This window comes from Pholcus phalangioides, unplaced genomic scaffold, assembly GCF_987345545.1.
Source record: "Pholcus phalangioides strain wild (caught in Gottingen) unplaced genomic scaffold, Ppha-v1.0 ptg000003l_1, whole genome shotgun sequence".
Taxonomy (NCBI): Eukaryota; Metazoa; Arthropoda; class Arachnida; order Araneae; family Pholcidae; genus Pholcus; species Pholcus phalangioides.
In genome coordinates, this window is record NW_028301596.1 from 57,685,690 (window position 1) to 57,702,271 (window position 16,582).

General features: G+C 39.5%; 1 protein-coding gene across 3 annotated transcripts in view; it reads left to right on the forward strand.

Moving 5' to 3' along the window:
* Window positions 1-746: 746 nt before the first annotated feature.
* The window catches only part of LOC149089005 (uncharacterized), a 36,946-nt gene continuing 21,110 nt past the window's right edge, over window positions 747-16,582 (forward strand). The window contains exons 1-2 of one of the 3 annotated variants that reach the window (XM_089251264.1): window positions 747-1,124; window positions 15,663-15,908. In XM_089251264.1, the coding sequence (XP_089107390.1) occupies window positions 15,800-15,908 (109 nt within the window). In that variant the 5' untranslated portion in view covers window positions 747-1,124; window positions 15,663-15,799. Of the gene's footprint in view, window positions 1,125-1,328; window positions 1,429-6,428; window positions 6,492-15,662; window positions 15,909-16,582 lie in introns of those variants that run through there. The other 2 variants (XM_089251274.1, XM_089251282.1) reach the window with 2 other exon arrangements.

Below are 16,582 nucleotides of genomic sequence, written 5' to 3' on the forward strand. Positions count from 1 at the left end.
GGAGAAGGCAACATTTTGTCCTTTAATATAGGTGGGAACAGGGGGCTGCTCTGAACATGGTTTCGGATGAGGAGCTTGAGAGCAATTTTTTAAAATGTGATAATGAAACCTTTTTTTTCTCTTTTTTCTACTCTCAAATGAATGTACAAACCACTGTGAGACTGCAAGAGAGGCTCATAGTATATGAAAATGGACATTTTTTTTTCTTCATTTAGTTAGTCAATGAAATCAGAAAATGAGAAATTCAATTGTTTTGGAGATCAAAAGTCGTTTAGGAGAATAGGCGTCAATGTTGGAAAAATTTTGATTGGGGAGCAATCGCCCCCCCCCCTCCCCGACTGCGTCACTGGGCCCTGCACCGGGCTCCGCTTCTGCAAAGGGAGGCTCTGGACGAATACTTAATTTTTCCAAGTGGAAATCAAGCCCTAGGTATTTTGAGGGGTGAAAGAAACAACACAACGACGTCATAATGAATGCGTGTTTAGCGAATTTACGGCGACGTCACGTATTATATTCACGAACTGCTGTTTATTTTTAATTCCACGAAAGGTGAAAGATTTCGCATTAAAAAAAGTCGAGAACGATTCGAATTTCACCACGAGTCTGCATCATTATTATTATTATTATTTTTACTTTCGCAACGTACGCTAGCGACTTTCCGTGTCTGGTACGGCGTCGAGAACCATCGCTGAGCACCACGATATCCAAAGTGACCAGAAAGTAGTGTGTGTGTGTGTGCGCAAGACACAGAGAGAGAGAGAGAGAGCATGTTGTGTTGACGGCAATCGTTATAGCAACGCGTTATCGGGCTCGCTCTGGTCGGCAGGTCGGGCTCTTAATAATAATAAAAACCGGCGTAACTAGTTTCTACGACAGGCTTCAAAAAGCTCTCCATGGATCGGGAGTAAGGAGGCGGCAGCAAAGGCGATATATTGCGAATCCATGCATCGCTGGGGTTGAGCTCAATCAAGTCAGTCGAGTCTCTGTGTTCGATTGCATACCATGGAATTATCCGAGTCACAAGCGGGACGTTTTTGGATGCTATTATTATTATCATAACTCACCTACGCGGTTGGAATTCCGATGATAATAAAACTTAAGAAGAGATTCTTCTCTTGTTTTAGGTAAGTTTTTCTTTTCTCGAAAACTTATCTTTTTTATTGCGAGGAATGTTTACTTGTTTCTCTTGGCGATGACATCTATTTATATGCATGTATACGAATGTTGTGTGTGTGTGGGGGCAGCGACCTGCTATTTCCTCTTTAAGAAGAATTTACTTATACCGAGAAAGACTCATCCTTATGTATGTACGTATGGATATGTGTTTGTGACCCTTTCGGGGCCATGGCCGAATTCACCGGAAATGCGTGGTTTATGGCACGATATCATTGAGCTGTTTGTTGGAGTTTTTATTTCCTCGCAAGAAAAGTGAGTGACTTCGGAAATTTGCATGTGTTTGGGTAACTATGTTCGATATTTTTTTTAGCGAGATGCAATATTTTCAGAATACTTACGTAAGACATTGGAATCTTGGAATTTTTCTCACCGTCGTGACCTGTATATTATTCATATATGCGTGCGCTGTTGTACAGTTCAGCGTGTTTGTGGACCCATCTCATAAATTCGATGTTTTTCTGATGTAGGTGCTAGGAAGGAACTTCAGTCTTGAACTTGGAGGTGGTGGGGGGTCCTGGAAAAAGCGGAGGACGAGCCTCTGTACGAATATCACTATGCATAAATACTGCACTTGCCTTACGGAAATCAACCCCAGGGCTCCCGTGTCAGATTGCGTAGTTCTGGTTTCTTAAGGGTGAAAAAGGTGCGAGAACAACTGAATTTTGAGAATTACTGAGTGATAAGTAGATCATTGATCATTTTTGTCGCACCACGGTCATTTTCTGCACACTGGTGCTACATTGTCTGAGCAGTGTCAGTATACTGAAACTACTCAGACTTATAAAGTGGCTCGTTCTAGTAGACGTATTCCATTGAAACTTGGTGCATACGCTATATGGACCATGGGAAAATGTAAAATGCAATGAAAAATTGCCACTTTTTCACCGGGTGGTCGAAAATTTAACTATTTTAGATTATATCATAAATCTCTCCTCCCATGGTCTCATTAAGATATCCTAAAAATTTGGTTGTGTATTCGGATAAGCAGTTTTTGGGAAAAACTACTCAGAGAGTACACGGGGACTCTAGTTATATATATATATATATACAAAACACACACACACACACACACACACACACACACACACACACACACACAGAGACTCTCGATAATCTGCCCGTGCGCAAAAAAGTATCTCACTGCATATCTGTGAACAGAGGTTTATGCTATTTAAATGGGTTTTTCCTATTAACTTCCAGTAATCATGGTCTGAAATGTGACGGATTAGCACGAGAGTCTATTTTATATATATACTAGCTATAATACCCGGCGCTGCCCGGGTTTCCTTCAATGAGGCTTTTTTGGATCACGTGATATCTCCCTCTCTTTTTCTTGAGGGACATACAAACCGTGTCCAAGTTAACCAATATGGCGACCTGCGTGATTCATGAAATAAACGAATCTAGATTTACACAGAAACGTAGAAATGAATATATATTTTTCTTTTTTTAAGGGGCGCTAGGTATTTCGATCCTCCCCCCCCCCCCCTGAACTTGAAGTTATCCATGTGTCTGTTCCAGCTTCCAAAAATCCTTAGTTAAAGCTGTGGAATTTTTTCGATGCACTTTTCACGGGCTCATAACTAATTTTAAAATATCCTAACCGACATGAATTTATTCAAATAAATATCAAAAGTACAATATGGAGACATTAATTTTCATACTTGAGAAGATATAAATGAAATCAATGATATTGCTCGAATATCCAACTCAAAAGTATAGGTTTGGCTAATTACTTCATAATTATCCTTTAATCTCCTGGGCTTCGTATATCTCTAAGCGAACTGAATATTTCAAAAATCGAGAATTCAATACAATTTTTAAAATTATTGATGGGGTGGAAAATAGCACTAATTTCCGCATTTCTACAGTAAAATCGACAATTTTAGCACTGATTTCTATGAGGATATCACCCTTTTCCTCATTACTGAGAGTATATTGAAAATGTGGCAAACCATTATAAAGGCATAAACTATTATACATATACTAACAGGATTAAAGAAGTGACAAACCGTTGTAAAGGCATATACACGTCTAAAACGCATTGCTAGGGAACCACGGTAACCAAAGTAAACGTTCGGAAAGTGATTGTTGAGGCCCAGAAACCATTGTTGCCGGACAGTGTTTTGCCCGTTTGGGGCATTTGCCCTGGGCTGACGAAATTTTAAAGTAGCCTATCGTTTAAGTTGGGTCCCATTTGGTATATATGCAAAATTTGGCGACGATCGATCTAAAATTGTAGATTTGTATAGAGAACATACACACACACAGAAAATCAATTTTATATATATATATATATATATATTATGTGTGTGTGTGTGTGTGTGTTTCAAGTGCAAGTGTTCCTACCCACAGAAATGCTTTCTTTGGCATCCATGATGCAATTGTGTAGTCAACGTATTTTCATCTGTGAAGTAATAGGCCCTCATACAGTCGAATCCCGTTTTAATGAATACCGTTATAATGGAAATATCGTTTTAACGAACACTTTTCTAATCCCCCCCCCCAGATAAGTTTACGTAGGAACAATGCAAAGACCTGGAATTCCTTTATAACGAAATTTCTTTTAACAAAGTGATTTCTCTGGTCTCTTGGAGTTCGTTATAACGGGATTCGACCACATGCTGCAACTGGGATCAAAATGGAATCATATATTGCAACTGGGCTTCTCTGGAAAATGATCTTCAAATCATGATCTGGAAAAACTTCACTTCCACCGAAATAATATATTCTAATTCAATCTTCAAGGTCCGTTCAAGGTTCACAAGTTGTTCCTCCCAATTATGCCGGTCCGCGAAGATTTTCACTTAATTTCAGCGGTCTGCAATGAGAAAAAGAACACTGAACTCTCTAAACCGTATAAAACCCAGGCTTTTATTGCCAATAGATAATTTTATCTTACGATTCGACATTATATAATGCCTTCTGAAAATTTTTTCTCTCAAAATGTCTCGGTTTTTATCAGGGATTTTCGTTATTTTTGAATTTTAAATTTCTTTCGAAATTTCAATAAAAAAAAATTATATCACTTTCGATATGTTTTATGCAAATAAATCAATATGTTTTTAAAATTTTTTAAAGTACAGTTAAACCTCTTTTTTTGTGGTCACCGACGGTACAAAAAAATTCAAAGAGGACTGACCGTTAATCACAGGGGGTTGAAATGCATACATTTATTATACAAGGGGAAATTATTATTTGGCCGTAAATGAGGGATCACCGCATCTCAGGGGTGTCGGTTAAGAGGAGTTTTATTGTAAATCCAGTGATAATATTTTTGGGCATGTAAAATAGGATTCGGCATCTATTACTCAAAGTTATAGGCCCCGACCAGGCATGCGAATTTTTTTGAGATTTGTCGAACCTTGCTATGAACGTGAGATCCCTGGGTCGTGCTTTAATGGGCTTATGTATCACAGCGGCCCTGATTCCATTAAATTCTGTGTGAGAGTAGTCATATTTTATCTTAACTGTTGTACTTAAACGCTTTATTTTTCCACATTTTTTTTTCACAGCTCTCTATGGCACTTGTAACTACCTTTCATGACTTCATTACATTTGACATTTGATTTTTTCCATGCTTCCCCCCCCCCCCCCCCACACACACACACACACTGTCTCAAAGCCGTGAGGAATCAAATGAACCACCCCCAGGATGAGAACCACTGCTCTGTAGTTACCATTCGAGACATGATCTGTGTTTGCATTCATAGAAAAAAATGTTCTCTTAATAACATATCAGGCACTTCGTCCTCGGATTAATAAGACTACCTCCGAACATTCTAATTTGTCGCAACGCGCAGAGCTGAAATTTGACAATGAGACCGGATGTCATTTCAGATGGTCAAACAATTACGAAACATAATTAATTCGCAACGCGATATTGTGAAATTGCCACAAAGAACAAGGATAACACTCTCAAAAGCATCACTACGTAATAGTAACGAAAAAATTATTCAACTCACAAAAGCGTTTTCCTCGTACGCATGAAATGTAGCACGAAGCTTACGCTCGTACGTTACATTTACTTCTTCTTTATTTGACAATTCATTGTAACTTAGGCAAGGTGCTAAAACGGCATGTGTTCAGTATTTTCACTCTTATTCTTCTCGCATATAAAACAGTAGAAAATGTTTACTAGTCTACGATAATATCACGGAAGAATTTCGCCGTTTTCTTCTCTATACCTGCGTTTTCCAACCTTTCTGAATAAAAATGACCAATAAAATGTCCGAAACAACTTGACGAACCACTTGTGTACTGGACATTCCTATAATTTTCGTTGTTTCGATTCATTTTAATACATTTGCGACGTTTTTTCAACGATATTTATTTGAATTTGTAATATTTGCTAAAGTCGTGAATACACAGTGTTATATTATGATAATTATGGTAAAAATTATATATATATATATTCATCTCACATATTTGTAACTTTTTGTCCTAAATTTATTTTTTTTGGCATTTTAACTACGATTTTGGTAATTATGCATACTTCTGCTAATGTTTTTGATGGCAATTGGCGATGTCCCGTATTTTACGGATTATTATTTAAGAGCCCAGTTTACAAAATTTTTCTCAATGAAATATGATCAACAGATCATTTGAATATTTTTTCGTGAAATACATTTTTGTTTATTGTAATTTGTAACAGCCCTTCATTTCCACACCCTTCAGCAATTTCAGCAGTAATTAGCAAGTTACATTTGGTGAATGGTGAACAAAGTATATGAAGGGGTATAATTTTATTTAAACCCTTATGGACATTACTAATATCAATCACAACGGGTGAATAGTTTTATCAAGTCTGCCTGTTGACCACGTATGCCATCGTCGTGGACCACCCCTTGTCCACGGACCATACTTTGAAATACGCTGCTCTATACTCCCCCACACTCTCCCCCTAATAAATCGCTCTTTTTGGAATCATCGCGGTCACACAATAATCGAATTGTATAAATATGCGAAAATACCGTATACAGCCTTGAGTTTACGGGAAAAAAGCCGTTTGGTCGCAAATATAGAGACCGGTTTTAACATAAATGGATGATAATGTAAGGATTTCTGACTCCATCCCTCCCTAAATTGCAACATAATTACGACTTCTTTTTTGTTTCTATTATTCAACCCGAAACAAGAAAGGAAACCCTTTTCACGAAAAATTGTGAAATCGTCGATAACTTTGCGTCGTTCATTGCATAGTCTCGATACGAAGAGGTAATGAGAGGACACCAAATGGTTCGCGTCTCACGGAACGTGTAAGGATTTGTCGAGAAAGAAGCGATATAAGGATAAAATGAATCAAATGAACGAAGGTAAGATTTGCGTTCGACAAACAATAATAACATTCGACATTGGTTATCGCTAGGACTCAGATTTTTATGACAAGCCATATTTTTTATGGCAAATCATATTTTAAGCACTTTTGAGCGACCGGTCGTATTATAGGAATTTTCAAGCAATAGATAATTTTTTTTTGGTCATTTTGTCATCGAAAATTTTGATCTGAGGGCATTTTCTTCGGAGATGTAGATCATTTGCGATGAATTCTTGACTTTTATTTATTTACTAGCTATACTACCAAAGCCTCCTAGATTGACCTCCTAGTAGTATCTAGGAAGCTTTGATACTACCCGGCGCTGCCCGGGTTTTCTTCAATTACTGGGAAGATTGAAAAAGTGACAAACCATTATAAAGGAATGAACAACTGCCAATATTATACATAATATTAAAGAAGTGACAAACCATTGTATAGGCGCGAGCGAGCACACACACACACACACAATTCATCGACGGAAAATTCACCGACAACAGTGTGACACGAGTCATTGTGCCAGTAAGTTAGCGAGGAGTGATGAGTGTCAGTAAATGATACAGTAGTTAGTGAGTGAGCAACCTAGAGATAGAGTAGGTGGCCTAGTGAGCGAGTGTCATAGTGAGTGACACAGTAGTAGACTGAGTAATCCAGTGAGTGAGCGAGTCACAGAATGAGTGACTTAGTGAGTAAGTGCGTCGTGACCTAGGCGATTGAGTGTGTGTGACAGACGGAACAACCTAGAGAGTTTATGACAAAATGAGCGACTTAGGGAGTAACAGAGTGAAAGAACGACTTAGTTGGTGAGTGAGCGAGTGAGTAGGCTAATGACAAAGTAAGTGACCTAGTGAGTAAATGAGTGACCTAAGAAGTAAGTGAGCGACCCAATGAGTAAGCAAGTGACATAGGGAGTAAGTGCGCGACATTATGAGTGAGTGACTTAGTGAATAAATGAGTGACTTACGAAGTGAGTAGCCTGGTTAGCAAGTGACTGATATAGTGAGTGACCTAGGAAGTAAGGGAGTAACCTAGTGAGTAAGTGACACTCGTATAATGAGGGACCTAGTGACTGAGTGAGTAACCTGGTGAGCCTATTCCTTCACCCATTCACTTGATCATTCATTCATTCGTTCATCCATTCATGTCGAACTGTTGTCTGTGAATTATTCGTCGGTGAATTTTCCTATCGGGGCTGCGCCATCTAATTCAAGAAAAAAACCCCTTTGTTTGCCTTTTCACATCAGATTTTGCACCCCTCCATAGCGGACTAAAATCGTTTTCCTTCATGTTTTTCGTCAAGCAACATCTTCGCCCTTTCACCTCAGATGGGCCGTTCGGGTCGCACAGCTCAAGAGCAGAGCCCGTTCCTCATAAGTTCGGACCCTGGGCAAACATGACTTCAAAAGAAGGCATTTTATATATAATGTTCGTTCAGGCAGTGGCTTATGTAGGGGAAGAGGGACTTGAAGGGTGTCCTACTTCTAAGTGTTTGTGAATGCTTTTGTAAAAAAATTAAAATAGCGAAAGAAAATGACAATTTTGTGGCTCTGAAAATTTGTGGGCCCTCGGCAGGCGCCCCGTTTAGGGGAAATAGGCACTGCCCAAGAGTCACACTTGGCAAAGAGATGCTCTGGGGCCTCACTTTTGAAAGAAGGAGCTACCCTGCCGTTAAAATTATGCATCATCATTTTTAGGTATCGATTTTAGATTGCAGGCCATTTTATAAACAATTCAAACTAATGGCCGCTAAGAAAAAGGGACGTTTAAAAAAGTAAATGTCTCTTAATGTAGGAAACTATACATTGTTACGGTAAATGTCATAATGTTTAAAAACTTTGTTACTATACATAATAACCGGTTACTATGCATACTTATCGCTTTAACCAGCGAATATGCATAATACCCAAGCGTCGCTGGTAAATTTGAATTTAGGGAAATTTATCAAACTTACCGAAATGCTCGGTGATTATGCATAATAACCGGTTGTTATGTATATTAAACAGATTTATCACATTTACCGTAACAAATATATTTTTCACTCTCGAGTAAACTTAGGGATCGAGATTAGAAATCGCATCTCTTCTTTGCTCTCAATCTCGAGATTTTTTCCGGCGGTACCACCTAAAGCGCTGCGAGCTACGACACACTAGTTTGGAAGCATTTTGGTGCCCCTTCCACCACCATCATGATATCCTGGGATAACGAATATATTGTGAGATAACGATGGGGCACCCCACCCCCATCAGTGACTAATAAAGATTAAGACGCCTTCATATACCCCTTTATATATGCACATCGTATATAAAGGGCTTCAACATGCCCCCCCTCCTTGAGCAGGGCCCCTAGGCTGGGATCTTTTGTGCCCCCCCCGGTCAGACTTTCCACGGACCATTCTATAGTTAATTTATAGCGTGAAAAAGCAGAAAATGATGACAATTTTTCAGGGCTAGAGCCCTGGGGCCGTCAGCCCCACCCTTGTGGGGTCCATGGGCTTTAATAAAAACGGCCCTACCTGTAAATACGTGTTTGCGAACCTAAAGTAAAGTTTGTTTCTGTGTAGTGCTGCCATCTGCCATAAAATTTTCTACATATGAGGGAAGTGTAATGACTGAATAATTTTATCATTGTGTAGGCATGTTGCTCAACGAGGTTCGAGTGAAGTTCCATTACCCTCGCGAAAATTTAACTAAGGATCCCTCGGCTTGAATTCAACTGAAGCTTTCTAGGCCTAGAAATCACTTAGCTGCGTCCTCCTTGTTCTCATTGTCGTTAACACGTGGCTTTCTCGCACTACCAGTCTGTAAATCCACGACGCGCTCGTAGCAGTAACAGATGTGCAAATCGTCGGATAAAGTCTAATTGCTACTGTAGTGATTACCACGAAAGCACACTTGAGAAAGACAATTTCCCTGAAAGCCGCGACGCATATCTTGAGAACCACCAGCGTAGGGAAGAAAAATTAGCTTTACTTGTTTTCAATATAATGGCTTATCTATTATGTCGGCTCCTGTCTCTAGTCGAAGTAATGATCGAGCTTAATGGTTACGAAATTTCTCATAACGATTTGGTCGAACGTGTCGGAATGCTGCGATATATATGTAACAGGAACGTAATACATATCTAATTGAGCAGTGATTTCTTTCTGTTGTGTAGGGGCGATGGACCGTACCGAATGTGTTATTGAAGCGAAACGTAATGACTAATCACATTGATCACGGGAACGGCGTGCGTGTAATTTCTCTTAAAGATTACCTTCCTATTGAGCCTCGTTGAACTCTTAGCCTTTTTTGACAGACAAATTCAAGCAGCGGCAGCATCCCAAGGATTATTTATTTACACGTTAAGGGTTGATGAACAAGCTGCCTAATTTCATTCGAGACATCACCCTTTTTTTCCGGTTCTTTTCCCGCTCACTTCACTTCTGAAATATAGATGGCAGCACTGAAAAATCAAGCACAACACTAGATACGCACTCAGACTGTGTTAGGTACACACACAGCTACACTTCCGGCACAACTCACTAGGTAGTAAATTGCCTATGCCGATGAATCTAAGTTGTGCTCGGTTTGAAAAAAAGAAAAGTTCTTTTCCCAATAATGTTATCAGGTAATTATTTTCATTTATTCAGGGACCAGTGCCACGTATCCTGGGAGCCTGGAAGCCGGATCAACTTGCCAGGTTCAAACGCCAGGAAATTTTATGGACCTCATTGTTGTGAAATTATTGACAAAAAAATTTTTCGAGCTACAGGGATTAGAGCAGGGATTCTTAACATCTTGTGTTCTTTGGATGCTTTTTGATAATAAGATGAAAGTCACGGACTTCCTGTACGGATAAAATGAATGCCACAGACGCTTTAACACAGAAGTTCTTAACCTTCTGTGACTCCCCCCCCCCGAGAAGTGCGTTTTCTTAACCCGTAGAGGCCGCGACGCACACTTCGAGAAACGCTGCCTCAACCGAATAACACATTTAGCTCATCATAATTAATGTAAGTACAATAAATTAATTGTTTTCTCATCCAACCTCACGGACCCCTGAAATTTCTACAAAGAAAGTTTTCCACGATGCCTCTGATCGATTTCATTTCATCCTAGGATGTGCCACCGCACATCATTTGGGACATTGCTGTGTTACCGTATCGGACCCACTCGGTACGTACTCATGACCATTAAATGATATTTTTCAACCTTTGTCCAGTTGAAGCACAGGGCCGTAGCTAGAGATTTCTCTCAGAGAGGCAGACCAAAGCTCGGACTCCGACTTCTAATGAGGACGAAGCGAAGAAATCAATCGGTAGTAAATTGCCTATGGCGATAGACCGGAGTTGTGCTCGGGTTGAAAGAATGAATAGAATCATCAGAGCAACCCTTAGGGGTGCGCGACAGGTGCAGTCGAACCGGGCACAGCGTTTTGGGAAGCCCCGCGCTTAAAGTAATCTTGATGGACGCTGGAACTATTTATTGCATTCATTCTGAATTTTGATGGGCGCTGGAGTTATTTCTTGCATGAAGTCTGGATTCCCATTGGTGTGTGCTAGAATTATTTCTTCCATTTACTCTGAAGTTCCATGATTTTCATTTTCTGAAATTCCGATTCACTTCTCTCACATACATAGAATACATTCTCCCAATATAAAATTCGGGACTAAGGGATCCCCCCCCCCCCGGAATTATCAAGACGCCTCTGGGCCCCGCTATTATTTTCGTACCGGACCCCGCGTCTGGTAAGGGCGGCCCTGGGAATCACAATAACACACGAAGGTGAAGAGATTTCGTCACGTGCGACCAATCCACGGACACCATTCGCATGGAAAGAATGGCTCTGAGCTGCTGCACCTTTTGACAATAAAATACGACCAATGTGCGTACGAAAAACGTGCATTTCTCTTTCATTACAGTGAAAATTCACATTCTTTTACGGCATCATGATTCGTGTGGCATGATGATTCATGCTTGTTTATTTGTGAAATCGGGACCGCCAAAGATACGGTCGCTTATTCTGATGACTAGAGTGTGCACACTGTTTCACGGCTAACCGAATCGAGAAGGCCATGCGCAGAATAAATAATAAACAAAAAAAAAAATTAGAAAGGGTAGATTAGAATCGCTCTGCGATCGAATCATCTTTCTGGTGGATCTACTAACCCAGCAGAATACAGAATATGTATCCTTTGTGGAAAAAAATTGTTTTCTTAATCCGAAAGGAAGAAAGAAGAAAGGGTGGTCCGACTTGTTTCACAGTCGAGTTCTCATTTGAATTCCACTCTCATCACACGAGATGGTTTTTCCCACGAAGGTGAGTCAAAATGGTGATTTTTACGCTCGTTGCTTATCCGAGACAAAAGGAGAAAACACTAGTAATAAAATAGTAATAGGGAAAAAAGAACGAGGTGAAAGAAAAAGCTGTGTATCTGTCCTCTCTCTCTTCATAATGTCTGAATTCTGTGGCAATGGGTTTCGTGTAAGCCAGGGGTCTTCAACTCATGGCCCGCGGGCCAGATTTGGTCCTCGGAACTGTTTGTTGTGGTCCGCCGATCATTTTTAGAAAATGGTTATAAACATTGAAAGACGAATAATTCTAGAATGAATGAAAGAAATAATTCCAGAACCAATTTCGAAATTCAGAAGTGTTTTGAAGGCAGTAATTTCAGAATTAGTGAAAAAAAACAAATATTTATAAATTATTGTTGATTTATATATAAATCAACAATAATTTCGTAATCTGTAAGAGAAATTATTTCATAATTAATAAATGAATGCATAATAATAGAATAACTGCATAATTATTGAAATAAATGACTTTAAGTTATGTTGAGAAGAAAATATTTTCAGAATTATTGAAATAAGTAATTAAAAGATCATTTAAAGTGATTTCAGAACTAATAAAATTGATAATCAATAAAATAAATAATAAATAATAATGAATACTTTCAGAATAAACGGGAGTCTTCAATCACTTTTGTCCAATACAACTTGTGGCCCCACCGGCCCCGTCCATTAAGATGTCACTGTAAATTACATAAGTAAGCCCTTGTATTCCTCCTTGTAAGCCTCTGTGGATTCTTTTTACAATTATGAATACCTCAGTATGAGGTACTTCATGGGAAATTTCAATTTGGTCCGCGGTGTCTTAAATGTCGACCCCTGGCAGGCCCGTAGCCGGAAATTTCGTTCGGAGGGGGACCACTTGCATTTCGGGAAAGGGGGGCAAAGTAGTATAACAATAGATTTTCGGGGGGGGGAACCCAAGTACCCCCTCTCGCTACGGCCTTGACCCCTGATGTAAGCTGTAAGGTTACCAGGTTTTCCAACTTCTGCAACAAAAACATCCATGATTGACCGTGTTTTAATGAGATAGAGCGGGACATCTAGTCTATATCGCCGATTGGTGATGGGCAAATGATTAGAATAGGGCTGTATCAATGAGGAACTGCTCAAAAAGTTATTGAAGTCATCCCCCCCCCCCCTTTTGTCATGAATTTGAATATTTTACAAGAGGGGAAGTTGGAATCCAAAAAGACGTACACTAGGAAATGCTGAAAATATGTATAAAAAATATTCGCTCACTGTTAATGAAAATTCACAATTACTGAAAGTCTAAAATAATTGTAAGGCATTATTTCGAGAGATTCAGATCCACGTTGATTTACCCGTTAAGAAGCCACTTTAGGTACCACCAACATTTCAAGTAGCGCAGGGGCGTGGCTAGAAATTTCGTTCGAGGGAGGACCACTTTCATTTCGGGGGGGGGGGGGACCAAAGTGACAGAACAATGGATTTGGCCATCTTTTTCCCATTTTTCGGTCATTTTCTCACATTTCGGGGGGGGGGGGGGGGACCAGACCCCCAAGTCCCCCCCCCCCCCCCCCCCGCTACGCCCTTGAAGTAGCGTATATTTTGTCTCCAAGTAGAAAAAGAAAAAGCTTTTCGTATGGCTCATTTTTTTCAGGATTATAATGTTAATTGATGTTAATTTTTTTTTTTCGAAGCTATCAGTTACCATTTGCATTTCGAATGAGGCCCGGAACAGTTTTCTTTGCACAATGCGGTCAAAAACATCTTTCCATCTCATGATTCGACCTAAAACAATTTACTTCGCACAATGCGACCCAAAAGAATTTAGTTTTGGGTCGCATTGGCTACACAAGGCCACCAAAAACTGTTTGATTCCCACAATGCCAATCAAAACCGTTTTTCTTCTGTCAGTGTGACCCAAAGCAGTTTTCTTCCCGCGCATCCAGAGAAAACTTTTTTCTTCTCGGAATGCACCCAAAAAACTCTTGATTGTTTTTCTTCTCCTGCCTCTCTATGAGGTTTAAAAAGATTCTCTTCTCAAAACATTCTTTTTTTTCTTGTTTGAAAATTGCTTTTCTTTTCCCAATACGGCCAAAAACATTTTTCGCACCCAAAGTAAATTTTCTTCCCTCAATAAGCATATATAACATATATTACATTTTTTTAAATATTTCTCTCAATGCTATACAAAACAATTTCTCTTCACCGAATGTGGCCCAAGACGGTTTATCTTCTCCAATTGTGGCCCAAAACAATTTTTCTTCCAAATGTGACCCATAATTCTGTGCTCAGATGGCAAAACGTAATGTCACTTTTCAAAATTTCACGAGGGCAAATTTGTAATCAATATTTTGTAAAAATGTGATGCTATTGGCATTTTGACATATTGCAATTTGCCTCCGTTGGTTCCTCATAAACCGAAAGAGATGGACGAAATTTTGTCACCTTCCAAAATTTTGACGAGCGAGACTCCAGAATGCGAACAACTCAATTTCTTGGGAAAAGTGACATTTTGCCATCTGACCACAGAATTTATTTTCCCAATCCGGTATAAAATACTTTCTCTTTTAACCCAATATCGCCCAAACCATTTTCCTTTTTTCTAATGTGAAAAAAAACCTGTTTTCTTCTCCAAATGCGATCCAGAAGGGAACATGAAAGGCTGGAAAACTCAAGTACGGTGATAACTCGGCTAACGAACGCCTTGGATTACGAATTTTTCAGCTAACAAAGATTTTTTTCGCGATTTTTCAGTCTTGGCTAACGAACATTTCCATTGATATGGATGTACGTGCTAACATAAAATAGCCACGTTCCTTTTTGATCCATTTCTTGTAAAAATGAAATATTCAGCTAAAAAATGCATTGTAAAAACGAAAGCAGCATATGTTTTCAGAGCATGCGTTCTTTGAGTGCAAGACTCATAGTTTCGAACTGAACAGTGTGTACATTGTATGAGCATTTAGGAGCGTTGTAGGACATTACAGGAGCTCATCTTTTCCATCTGAATGCGTCAGACACAAAAATAAGCTCACCAGAATAATAAGGGATGGGGACACCTATGAACTTGATTGGGTTGTGCCAACATAGTGTAAAATAAAAAGATCTTATCTTCAATTTAAATTCTCATTTATCCATATTTGGAGTTGTTCATTTTACCTGTTCTTTCATCAGTATCTCATCTTCTTGTAAATTCGTCCAAATTTGAAGTTGTTCAATTCAGCCTTCAGTCAGTTATCGTCTTTCTTTATTGCGCTCCTTGGTGTTTTAAGAAACATCTTTAAATTTTGGGCAGTACCTAGAACGAATTAAATGATTTTTCATAGAAACCAATGTTAAATCGCGTCTGGTTAACGTAGATTTCGGCTAACGAACGTGATTCCGGAACGAATTATCTTCGTTAGCCGAGGTATTACTGCATATATGATATTTTAGATAACGCGGAAATTTCGCTCATTTTATAAAAATGTGGGAATATCTATGTCTATAGTAACCGGAGTTTTATGCGACGAATTCCTTCAAGTAATGAATGTCTAGAAAAGGAAAAGACGTCGCCCTTGTATGAGTTATTGGAGATTCCTCGAGTTGTCGTGCTTTCTCTGAATTGAAGAATTGTCCTTTCTTCAAGGGGATGGATGTTTCTCTGTTGTTTGAGGCCCAGTTAATCGACGAAGCGTCTAAAGCGAGATACTTATGTCGACCCGGTTATAACGGCTGTTTTTCCTTCCCTTTCACCAGAAATATGCGGAAAATGCCAAAGACACTTAAGCATCTTGTTGCGTCAGTCACGTGCGTGTGCTCTTTTTCTCCTTCACTCCCTTTAATGTTATGCATTATTTACTATTATTGCTTTTTCATTTTTTTTCCTTTGACAGACGTTTTTCCTCCGTGGACCAGAGAACTAGTCATTCGGTCACCAGCCGTCGTCGTCGTCGGATCGAATCAGTGGTGTTCGGTCGGTCGTCGGGTAACCGATGGGTCGCCGGCACTCTTTTAGCTTGAAGCCTAGACTATGGCTTTCTTTCTGTTCCATTCCGTGGGGGTGTGGTGGCTGTTGTTGTGCGGCTTCCAAATATGGATAGGGTGTCGAGCGAATTTCACCGGTCCACCGCCGTCATCAAGTAAGTATGCTCACCACTATTATATACCAGCTATTTATGTCTATTTCACCGTATATTCATACTTGGTGTTGATAAAAGAGAGCGTGTTCACACACACACACATGAGAAAACATGGGTAAAAACTGTAATGTAGTGTCGTCTTAACGCATGGGTCTCAGAAAAATGAGAAGTAGTAGAACTTATCGAGAATTTGCTAGGTAGGGCCTCAGAAAAACGGAGGATCCACGATGTTCTTAAGACGGCCCTGATTGTAGGAGATTTTTTTTGTTCGTGCACGTTCATAAACGGTGATGCATGTGTTTCAAGTGATGTAGAACATTAACGTCGGAACATGGAAAAGAAATTTGTATTAACTATCGAATCCCACATTTTTGAGTTATGTACCAATGCTGGGATTTCTGACCGGTGTCCAGGCACAGAGGCTCATGCGCAATCATTGTCTAGTACTATATTGTATTTACAGTGTAAAAAATTGAAAAAAAAAGAAAAAAAGATTGATTCCCCTAATGGATGAGCAAATGGGACATTGCCTGATGCCAAACAATTTCAGAGCCAAGGCCATCTAAACCAAATGCAAGGCCCCTTTTTTTATATCCCTATTTCCCAAACTGGGGCCAATTTCACTTTTGGGGGGGGGGCAACTTTATTTTTGGTAGGAGCAATTCGAGAATGGG